The sequence below is a fragment of the Diplotaxodon limnothrissa genome, linkage group LG8 (assembly GCF_057381915.1).
Source record: "Diplotaxodon limnothrissa isolate DT_005_m linkage group LG8, D_limnothrissa_male_GT1.1, whole genome shotgun sequence".
In the NCBI taxonomy this organism is placed as follows: Eukaryota; Metazoa; Chordata; class Actinopteri; order Cichliformes; family Cichlidae; genus Diplotaxodon; species Diplotaxodon limnothrissa.
Window position 1 is genome coordinate 26,900,131 of NC_140603.1, and position 12,136 is coordinate 26,912,266.

Sequence of the window (12,136 nt, forward strand, 5' to 3'; positions counted from 1 at the left end):
TGAACTGACAAAGACCCCCCTCTCCCCTCCCAGTCACAGTGTTTGCTTAGGGGAAATATTAGATTGTATGTGTAAAATACGACGGTGAAATTTCATACTGTGTTTCAATAACGTGAGAAAACCTCAGGAGGTGTGAGCGCTTGAATAGTCAATATCAAATCCAGTTGTCCTTTCACCTCAAAGTTAAATAAGTCCAGCCAGGTGGATTTAGGTGTGTTGCAGTAATGTGCACACACACTTACACAGCCATAAAAACAGCACGAGGAAAAAAAGGAAAGACTTTTCAGATTGGAGAGGACAGGCAAGGATCAGGGGTGCAGAGGGAAAGGGTTACGGTTAACTTTCCTCTAAAGGGTGTCAAAAAAGGAACTAAATTGGGTGTCAGAAAGCACTAAGGAGTTGAAATAAGTCAGGGTCCCCCAGCTCCCATGTGGGTGGGTGCTTGCTTTATACTTTTCAGACAATGTCCTTTTAAAAGCACCACGTCTGGAAAGCCCATTAGATGTGCATATAAAATTTCCCCTGTGATTAATAGTTTGATGAGGCAGGGTTGGTTGGAGGGTACTACCAACATGTGGCCGGCAGGGCTCCTCCTCTGCAGTCTCACGTTACACTCCATAAACTTGCCACTCTTTCCCACCTATATGTTTAAAAAGGAGGAGGGCTCACTTGTCAAGAATGCCTTAGAAGAGTTGTGAAAACAGCCAGCCCGAGAACGGGAGTTATACAGTTGTGGATGCCGCTTTCCCGAAGAGCAGCAACTTGGTTAGATCTGGGAAGGAGAGAGGGTGTGTGTGAGAGCGACGCAGAAGGGAAAGTGTGTGAGAGTGTGTCAGGACCAGAGGCTCCAAAGGACGTCACGCACGCTCCCAGAGAGAGAGGGAAACGTGCTGTCACAGGAAGGTGTCTATCCTCACGTGCTCTGGGCTGTGGAAGCGTCAACAGCCTCTGACAGAAGTGAGTAGATGCAGTGAGACGATGGTGTTCATTTAGTCAGCTGAAGTGGATATTACTCAAAAGTGACAAAGATATCGATTTCTAGTCCTAACTTACTTTCTGAGAGAGGTTGAAATTCCTTGACAGGAAAAAGACTGTGCTCGTGCGAAGGGTTTTTGCATCACGATGGATCAGCCGGCCAGCAGCTGCATGCGGAGCGCCCATCCCAGCAGCCCCATCTGGGGCTGCATGAGGAACCCTCACTCTGGGGTCCCAGGGGTGAATCTGCAGTCGCCCTACCAACAGGCCCCGTTCTCCCTCCACCAGAAGCCTGAGTTCCTGGCCTACACAGATTTCTCCACCTCCTGCCTGGTGTCGAGCACGCCGCACGCAGCCTACCCTCGCGATGACAGACTGTACCAAGAGAGCCAAGTGGGTTACCAAAGAGCTGACTGGCAGTTCAACCAATGTGAGACTCGTGTGAGAGCACCTGAGGCCTGCCCGCCTGTTGCCCCTGCAGTAATAGGTGGCGGCGGCAGTGGGGCTGGAGGGCCTGAGCTGGACAGTGTAGGGGGGGACAGGCTTCCAGGCACCGTGCCCGGGTGTATGGAGGGAGAATACTCACCCCAGAGCGTGGCGTCGGCCGATTCGGACAAGAAGAGCTCCAATAAGAGGAAAAGAGATGTCACAGGTAAGCCAGCGAGCTGGGATCAAAGGGTGCCACCTGGTGTGTGTTGGTTTAAAAGTATAGGAGAACAGAAAAAACAGTGATCCCTACAGGCATTTGAAAGCAAATAGCCAAATTTAGGAGTGGTAAAAAAAAAAAAAGCAGATATATTGTTTTTGTGTTTAGGGTCTCTGATAAATTTTAGACTAAAAAAAAAAAAAAACACTTCCACAATTGTTTTCCTTTAGTTTTTATGCCAAACTACTGCACAGGTGTAAAAACAGATCAACTAAAAACAATATTTACGTCATTCTTACCTCACTGAAAATCAAAAAAATACGCATCAAGGTCAAGAATTCCTCCCGCGCCCTGTATCACAGCTGGCAATGACACAAATTCTCTGCATTTCCTCACCAAATCAGCCTTAAAGCAGCACACTCACACGATCGCTATGTAAAAGGTGAGTAGGTGACGAGACTTTTGTGTTCAAGACACACTTTAAGTAGCAGTTGCATCCTCTTATTGTTCCAGCGCTTTCAAAAGGATGATTCATGAGGCATTTGAACTTTTCATTTTGCTGCTGTATCCGTTGGAAAAAGACCTTTGATTTATTATAGCAGGGCGACATTAAAAATTATGATAAAAAACGAAGTTGGGTGTGAAGAGGAAAGCGTTTAAAGGCCTTTTGGGGATTTTGCGCTGTATTTTTCTCCTGAACACAATCCTGTTGCGTATTGATTGCTGCTATGAATTTTTCAAGCGGATAAAAGGGTTGAAAAAAACTGTATTTGGTGATATTTCAATGTATTTAATTTAATTTTATACAATTTTTCTTTCCAGATATTTCCTAAAAAAATTCCCACAAAAAATGACTTAATATATTTTTATGCTCAAACATCAATAAGAAGTAATGCCCTTAGATAATTTCGCCTATCATATTTCACACTTGCTAATAGGACACAAAAGTAACAGACGACAGACCAATCCTAAAAGTTTCAGGCGAAACATTAGCAGCAGAACAACAGGCCAAAGGAAACATTTAGTTTTAAAGTGAATCTAAATGTGTGAAGGTTTTATTATGGGGACTGTCACCCTAGCAAAATAAAAACACATCCAGAACATATGGAGCGTTCATATTTCATTTGTAGACGCTTTTGGTAAATTTAGCCTGTAATAAACACAGTGATTTATGCGTCTTACAGGAAAGAAAAATGAGCATCCATACTTTGGAAAAAATGTAACTTTTTACACATTTTAATATATATTTAAATGAAATTTTGTTATTAGAACTCAAGCAAGTGTGGCGTAATTGTTATTCATATAGCCAACACTCCACTTGCCAGGCAAATATCAAAGAAATTAAAACAAAAGTTAAAAAAGGGGAACCCAAAACAGAATTAAAAGACCAAGACAAATACAAAAATAACGCATTCATAAGAGCGATGAGTGTCCAGAAATGTTAATATTGAATTCAAACCACATAGAGAAGTACACTAGTGCATGTTGCTAAAGATGGTGTCATCTAAAGTGTCCAGTATTTAACCCTGACCTGTCCAAACATAACAGACCATGTCTGATTGTAAAGCGTGCAAATTTGGAAATACTACATGACCAATGCATGCAACAGACATGAGTCTAATTGAAAAAGAGGAGGTGAGGGAGCACCCCACACACCAGCCCACTCCACCCACCCTCCTTTTTTTTTTACCTTATTGTAACCTCCACTCTCTACGCTGAAAACATGCCAGACCACGTCTGGTAAAATCACTTTCCTGTGAGCCCACTTCTTACATTCTTATCCATTGACATTTTCCTGTCGTTAAGCCGTAACATAATCTCCCACTGAGTGCATGCAACATGTCTGACCACTGCATCAGTTCTGGGTTTTAGAAAAGAACCATTCACTTTTTCGAATTGACTAGCTGGTAGGAGAGCATATATTAGGAAAATGTCCTGAAGGCATTCACATTACATGCACATACATAGCAGCTGCTATACGGTCTGCTTCTGTGTATTTGTTCTGATATGGAAATGTGGTGCACTCGGGTAAAGTTTCCAAATGTTTAAAACCAAAATGATATGATCTGACATTGACTGCAATCCAAAATTTGACCATCATAACACTGTGATATTTAACAGGGATGCTGTTATAAACATTTGACTGTTGCTGGCCCTAAAATCAATATGGTTTTGATATTAAATTTTAAGGTCTGACATGCATGAAAAGGAGTTCTTCACCATTACAAAATGAGCGTGTTAACACTTAACACAGTAACTGTTAGCAAATATACTTCCTCTAACAGCTCGGATGGTTTTGCTACATGCATTTTGATGCTTTTTCAACAATTTAACTGCTTCTGTGAACCATCCATATACAAACAAGCAATAAATGTATACTATAAAGCACTGCAAAATGATTCTACACATGCAAAAAATGATTTTTCAGGTAGGTGTAAAAATGTTTTTTAAAAAAATATTTTTTAAAGCTGCTGATTTTGATTAAATGCAGCATGATCTGCACAAATGTACATCATACCTAGGGGTCCATGACCATAAGCCAAGGGTATAAAATAGAAAAACAGAAAACTGTGCTCAGTTACTGGAAATGTACAACCATGAAATCTTTGGCTTGATAGAAAGATATACTGTTGCCCATTGCATCACAAGCTTATGAAGTATTTTGGTTAAAATATCTTAGAATACAAATAGTTTGCAACTATATGCTTAATCTCTATTAGGATTAGGACGATGAATGAGGTTCTTGGTAAATGTTATTCCTTTAATAAATGCCTAGTAAGTTTGAGCACCATTCTCATAAAGTGCTGTAATAAGAAATTAAACATTTATTAACTGAGAACAGTTTAAAGACGCTATCTAAAGGGGTTAAAATAAACGTTAGCCAATAAACTGTCTTAATACGTTGTGAAATTCAGTCTTGAACTTTAGCACACACATTTTTGCGATCAGTAGTTTTCACCTGGGGTTTTCTGCTTTAAAACAATCACTAATTTACAACAACTTTAATTCAGTCCTGATGAAGACAAACTCCTTTTGCACCATCCACCCAGAAAGGCACCAAATGCTGTTTGCCTTTGGGAGACCCTGCTGTGTGCAGAAGCCCTCTCCCTGTTAGTTTATGGCCTCTGGCTGTGCAGGATATTTATTGGGGGCCTGTTTGGTGAGAGCCAGTATGTGCCCTGCCAGGTGTTCAAAGCAGCTAAACCTGTCTTGGGAAATTTCAAAAGTCGGCACACTTGAGGATGCCCGTCGTTATTGATTCTTGAACCACAAAAACAAATCTTCTTTTTTTCCCTAACAAACCACATGGCACATCAGGCGTTTGTACACAAAAACTACACGTGTGCACAAACACTGTATGTCCTGGTTTGCCCAGTCACATCTGGCCCAGGTGCTGCAGTCCATTTCACATTCTGGCACACTGCTCTGGCAAGCACAGAGCAGAACTTCTCACTTTGACAAATTAGAACCATTTTCTGGTGATTACATCAGCTGCTGGTGTCTCTACCCCTGCACAATTATTACCGAAACTCATTCCCTTCAATACACAGGAGAGGTTTTACTTAAAGGTAAATCAACCAGCTTTCATATATGTTTATCCTGTTAATGAGGTTTAAAATTTGGCCATTTCTCTAAGCTATGTGAGAAATGCAGGGAAATATATAAATGTATAAACCGCATTATTTCTTGAATAATCTTAGGCTGTGGGTTTTCTGACTGCCACATTCACAGAGATATCTCAAGGCTTTTTTTCTGATGTTTGCTGTCATGTAAAGATGAGTTAATGTGAATCTGCCCCGAGCACTCCCACGGGGACTGTTCTGACACACACACCCACACCGACGTAGCACTCCAACCTGGACACATCCGCACCTTTGTTCTTTTGTTAGAGGCTTTAACGATGTTCCGCTGCATTCCTCCACTAACTTAGGCCCTCTGTGGCTGGTTTGGTGGCCCCTGCCCTGTGCTGATACGCTCTTACATACATAAATCGCGAAGGAATGTTTAGAGGAAGACATTTGCACTTACAGCATGTGTTCATGAACAGACAAATAAGGGGAAATAAGCAGCAAAAAATAACCACGGCATGCGCAGGTTGCAGGTGTACGCGACTCGTGAGGCCAGGTCATGGTGGTCTCTTTTAAAAGTGCTGGTTTTAGTGTTTACTATATGAGGGGCCACCCTTTAAAGAGCCTTTGGAGTTATGGTTTGTTGGTTGAAAAGGGTCTTGAGGTCAGTTTAATTGCGAACTAGAGGCCAGTCACAAAATGAGTGGGGAGCTAATTTAAATCAGATTAGCTGTGAATGATAGGAAAATGAAGGGTCTCCAGGTCAAGTAGCACACTTGCATGTGTAGCTGCTTGTGAAGAAAGGGGATGCTGATCATTTTTATTTAGTTTTAAACAAAAATTATGGGATCGTACAGATCATTTATTACCTTCACTGCAAACAGCTTTAAAGCATTGGTTTCCTTGTGTCACCTGACTTTCCCTTTAAGTTGATCCAAACAGACTCATAGAGAAAGCCATCAACACAGCTTCTTAATGTTCAAATATTCTTATCTGAATTCATGTATACCACTGTTCCTTATTGAGCACTTTCAGCTGTTTCTGTATAATTTTCTCTTCAATCTTTTAACACATATTTAGCAAATTTCTTTATTGTTATTCATGATTTTAGCAGAAAATTAGCTATAATTTTCAATTTATTCATTTTAGCTTGCTATATTAACTATTATTATTATTATTGTTGTTAAACTATGTACAATATTTAGTCTGGGCACAAAATTATTTGTAATTATAGCCAATTTCTTATATTAGTCTATTATTTATCTAGGATGTTAAGTTAAAATTCTATTTGATGATCCACATTTTAACTAACAATTTCAATTTGGTAGCCATCCTATTAACTAAGAAAATATTCATAACCTTAGCTTGCCATTGAAACTATTTTTCACAATGTTTAGCTAGCTAAAGGTATTAACTGGCAGATACACCAACACGCAGAACCTTCTCATTTTTACTGATAATTTTAATCTTTTAAAGTTTCGATTCTTATTGGCCATTAGGCTTACTCTTCTATTTTACTGATTTATGCCGTTATGTTGGCTGGAAAGTAGCTCCCTTGTGTAGTGGTTAATATTTTCACATAACCTAATACACGAAAGGTCTGCAATTCAAAACTAGGAAGAGAGACAAATCCTTGGAAGGGTTGCATAAGAAAGGGCATCTGGTGTAAAAATCTGTGCCAAATCAAATATGTGGATCCACCCACTGTGGCGACCCCTTGGGAGCAGCTGAAAAAAGCTATGCCTTTACTTTGACTTTTGATTAATAGTCATTTCTTCACTCAAACCCCAATTCATAAATAGTTCTTTTTTTTTTTTTCATCTGTCGACAAACCCATTAGAGCACTTTGACACCTGATTGGGAATCTCTGGTTTAAAGGAATAAACTGGCAAATGGCTCGCACTCTATGAAATGCCTTTCTCTTTCCAGATATCCAGGAGTCCAGCTTTAAGGTGGATTCCAGCTGCAAGGCAAGAAAAGAGCGCACAGCATTCACCAAGGAGCAGCTGAGAGAACTGGAGGCAGAGTTCACCCACCATAACTACCTGACCAGGCTGCGTCGCTACGAGATCGCTGTAAACCTGGACCTCACAGAGAGACAGGTACAACGCTTTTCCCTAATATACAATTTCCAGCAGGGCAGGATGAACCATAATGTTATCATTCCACATCAACATCATACAACATCTTGGAACATATTGGAAAGCCTTAATGTCTGTCCTTCCCCTGTACTAAATACCAATGCATAAACACAGAGGCATTTGAAGTACAATGAACATGTTTTTTCCACAGTAGTTTTCATTCTGTGGTTCTAGCAGAATGACATGCAGCTTTAATGAGTGGGTGGCAGCTCCAGACTCGATGAAATCGGGCGAACATGTGTCGATGCTGCTGGATCAAACCCCGGTAATGCTTGTCAAGCCACTGTCCCTCTCAGCTCCTTCTAATGAGGCCGTGGTGCCACAGTGACCACACATGCTGCCGTCTGCTCCTAAATCTATTTCCCAGATCCCTAAAAAACACACACACATACATGGACAGAAATATTCACACACAGCCAGGTTCCATCTTCGCTCAGGGCTCCCACTGCAACCAGACAGCGCTTTCCAATTCATCCTACATGCTTTGGCAGTTTGCCGTCCTTTCAATCAGTCCTGAGTAATGGACAGACTGAGGTTTATCTGAATCCCAGAGCTGTAGGGGAGGACACTTCTAGTGGGATGTGCAGGGGTCGCCTAAGGCTTCCTTGAATTGTGCACACACAGGTTGGAGTTAATTTGAATCTATTTGAGAGAGTTTAGTTTATAATTTTAAGGGAAATAAACCTGTGCTTTTGTCTGCAAATTGACATAATCAAGTAGTTTAAAAACATAATAACTGCGTATGCATAGCCTGGTTATAACTTGAGGTTTATTTGCTTTAAAATGCATGTATTTCTCTCTGCCATGGAGCATCCCACACACCATTCTTCTGTTGTAAATACTCACTACCGCACCAAATCCGCAGCTAACAATAATCTTCAAAGTGTATTGTTTCCTCCACTGTGAATAATGTTAACTAAAATGTACAGGCCCCAGCTGTTTGAGGAACCAACTGTATTAGACACCTACTGATAAAGGCTTAAGTAAGACATTTTCTAAAGCTTTAAATAAACTATCTTGGTCACAGACTTAACAAATGCTCACTCTTCATTTTTTTTTCCTGTCAGTTTTTCTCTGTAATTTCCCCAGGTCTTGGGAAGTGTGTGTTTTTGCAGCTATTTATGTCTGGATAGTTAAAATATGAGCTCATTCTCATTTTTGAACAGCACAAAGATACAGATGAGCACTGTCCACACCACAAGTACAGTAAACTCACATCCTGTGTAGGCTGACTTCCTGACAGTTGACTTTTCTGACCTGCTGTCTATACGATACTCTCTCCCTCCATTTGGAGTGATTTTGCAGCCAGGCCTCAGTGCTTTGTACTGACAAGCCGTGCTCCCTGCAAGGCCAATGCAAACCAAGTGAATTTATAATCTGTGCTGGGAGATTTGTGGAGGATTATTTGTCTATTTTTTTGCTGACCGTGTTGTAAATTTTGCTAAAAATTGCAAACTGGAGAGAAAAGCCACAGTGATCCTGTTACACGTTCAAATGTGGTGAAAAATTCAAAGTACTGTGAGAAGGGTATCTGGTTTAGATTTGTATTGTCCTAAGACCACAGCCTTTATTTGTAGTGCTAAGTGTTTATACTACTAGAGCTACTATTGTTCTTTTCAATTAATGATCTATACAAATCTAAAAACTGATCACAAAAGACAAAGAATGCTGTGAAATCAACCTTTGACATCTTAGCAATTTTGCCCCTAATCCACAATTAACTACATTAATTTACCTCAACAGTGTATCCATGCTAACGACTTTGTAGAGTCATCATTCTATATGCTAATTTAATATTTCCTGTGTTTTTTCCACTACAGGTTAAAGTTTGGTTCCAGAATCGGCGAATGAAGTGGAAGAGAGTGAAGGGAGGACAATCGGCTTCGCCCAACGAGCTGGAAAATGACGACATAGACTCAGCTGCTTCACCCAGCTCTGAATGATGTTTTTAAAAAATTGTCTTCGGACAAAAAAAAAGAAGAAAAAAAATAACGAGGCCTGCGCTCAACTGGACACCAACGCAACCTTTGATTTTATGGAAAGTTGGCTCCAGGAACCAAATAATTCCAGAGACTTTTTCATTCCCAAGAAGAAAACACCAAGCATCCGTCACTGTTTTCTGTTGTAAATAGTTGATTTATGTCCATAATGAACTGTATTTTCATACAACTTTGATAAATACTCCATTTAAGAGGCCCACTCTTGATACTCCTGATCGTTGTATATTAGTGACAAAGTCCATACAGCAGCTTTAAGGCTAGTGATGACATATCAGCCCATGATGTGATTGTGTTTGAGGTCCTCCCCTTTGCTTCCAGTATTGTAATCATGGCCTTTGACGCTTGACTACAACCACCTGGGAAAACTCAGACTGCACGAGTGTTGCCAAGGCCTAAGTGCCTCCGAATCAGATTTTTCTTTTTTTTTCTTTTTGAGAGTTTCTTTTTCCTAGAATATAGTTTTTTGGGGGTTTTTCTTTTCAGTAAGGCATTTTTACTATGTTTTATACCATTTGAATGTTGTTGATAAAACACAGATGTTGACTGTTTCTGCAAATAAAATAAATCATCTGTTGCAAAATGGGAAACATATTGGTAATTTCTTCCACCTGCAACAGTTGAGTTATGACTGGACAGTAGGTACAGTAGATGTGTATTTTTGGCAGATGGTTTTATTATGTGTGACTATAATTCCTAAAAGCAAAATAATTACTGATAGTTCAGTTTGCTTCCATTTGCTATTTTTGTTGGCAGGGGAAAGCAGAAGTATTAAATAGTTTGCATGTGTGTGCACTTAATGGATGCAGCGAAATATTGTAGCTATATCAAACACTGTGGTGCACTTATTGGTGGTTGTTTAAACTATCAGTGTTTTGTACCATGATTTAAAATGATGACTCTTCTTCTTGTGCAAGGGCTAAAGAAATAGCACACAAAAAAAATATTTTTTGCTAAATCTAACAAACAAAACTGCACCAATCAATATTCTTAATCGGTCCGTTTATCAGTGAGTGTACAATATAATGCAACCAAATAGGAATGAACTCATAAGCCTGTCCTTTGACCATGTAGTCGAAGAGCAGTTTTTAATTTTAATGTTTTTAACATGACAAACAGGAAGCATGATTAGTTATGAGCCACATGGCCACTGTGTACTAAAGTCAACACCCTGCAGCTCCTGTTTGCATGCTGCATATATGTGCCAGCTGTGTGAACACTGATTAAATATACACAGGACAGTGTTGTTCTATGGTATTGGGCTATTTTATGTCAGATTATATACCTGAGCATTACTATGACAAAAACATTGACCTGATCATCAAATTTATCAGTGCTATCTACTGCCTACTTGTGTTTTTTTGCCTACTACTGTAGCACTTTTATTTCAGATTTTTTAAATTCTTGGCTAAATTTAACTTGCAAGATAGCCCGTTCAACCACTGTTTTATAAATAACGGCTATAGTAAGCGAAACTGAAACTGAAATCCACACTGGTGACGTTGAAACCGGAGACCTGAGAAACTGAATAACATTCCTCACTCCAAGTGACTAAGAGTGAAATAATCACTGATGACAGCAATTGGGTGGGACCAAGAGAAACCTTTCTCAACTTCCAAGCAATTGCAACAACTACCAAATACAGCAAGGAATACAGCTGATTGACATATGACCTGGTAGTAAATATGTTAGAGGATTACCCAGGCAATCAGGGCCTGCAATGTCCACAAGCATCCAGCTGTCAGCTGCAAAGCGGCGTGCAATTAGCAAACCATTTCCAGTATATAAGAAGCTTAAAGTTAGGCAACTTCTGAGCTAGCTGTAACTTAGCTGTCACAGCCACTGTTGTGTATTTGTGACTGGCTAAATAGGCCAATCACAAATACACACACACACACACACACACACACACACACACACACACACACACACACACACACACACACACATAAAAAAAAAACATGCCTTGTGCTGTATTGATAGTAATGCATAATTTTTTTTTTATCTTGGTAAGGAGGAAAACAAATCCTGTTATTGCTAGCTTTTCCAACTCGCTCAACTTGTGAGTGATGTCATTCCCAGCTCAAACTTCCGAGGTAAACGGAATGCAGCATAACTTGTCTTTTCACTAAAATCTAAAATCAGGATAGTTTTTGTTTTTGGAGAGTTTGTGTTGGAATTTGCATTGGAACCTGTGTTGCACTTGGAGCCAGTCATTTGTTGACATTAGCGATTGTTCCATTTAAAAGCTAACATTGGCTAATGTTGCTAATGAGTGTTGGAAGCTGGAAGCGGAAGAGAAGTCTTGACTCAAGGTAATTAACAGCAAGCATGAACATCACATGCTTTGGATATTTATGGCAATTCACATAGAAATACACATAGAAATAACACTGGCTGTTTCTGTTTTTTATGTTTAATCCAATCACATAAAAGTGTTTAATCCACAAAAATGCTGCTAACACAGCCCTAATGTTGCTTTTGGCCTTAGTAATTTGGTGCATTCACACTGATGCCATGCCTTATTTTCAGCAGCAGGCAGTCTCCTACATACAAAGTCATTTTGTGTCAACATGATATCAGCCTGAATTATGAATTCATTTATTTTGATAATGAGGCTAAAAGCATTCATGTAAATGTGCAGATATGTGTGCATTGTGACCTCAATGGTTACATGGTCCCAGGTGCAGTGAAACGGTTACAATATAAGAGGGTCTCTCCAAGAAAACCTCATCAAGAAGGATTATGTAGTCCATGGGCAGTCCTGCAACCTCCAACGTCCCACCTGATGATGGCATAATTATCTTC

General features: G+C 39.9%; 1 protein-coding gene across 1 annotated transcript; it reads left to right on the forward strand.

Moving 5' to 3' along the window:
- Positions 1-667: 667 nt before the first annotated feature.
- meox1 (mesenchyme homeobox 1) lies at positions 668-9,910 on the forward strand. The gene is made up of 3 exons (XM_085361584.1): positions 668-1,627; positions 7,120-7,292; positions 9,152-9,910. Exons 1-3 carry the CDS (start codon positions 1,123-1,125, stop codon positions 9,272-9,274), a joined length of 801 nt encoding a protein of 266 aa, XP_085217710.1. The 5' UTR covers positions 668-1,122; the 3' UTR covers positions 9,275-9,910.
- Positions 9,911-12,136: the final 2,226 nt, after the last annotated feature.

Coding starts and splice junctions, on each gene's coding strand:
- meox1 (XM_085361584.1), top strand. CDS start 1,123: ATGGATCAGCCGGCCAGCAGCTGCATGCGGAGCGCCCATCCCAGCAGC. Junction 1,628..7,119: donor GAGGAAAAGAGATGTCACAG/GTAAGCCAGCGA, acceptor TTCTCTTTCCAG/ATATCCAGGAGTCCAGCTTT. Junction 7,293..9,151: donor TGGACCTCACAGAGAGACAG/GTACAACGCTTT, acceptor TTTCCACTACAG/GTTAAAGTTTGGTTCCAGAA.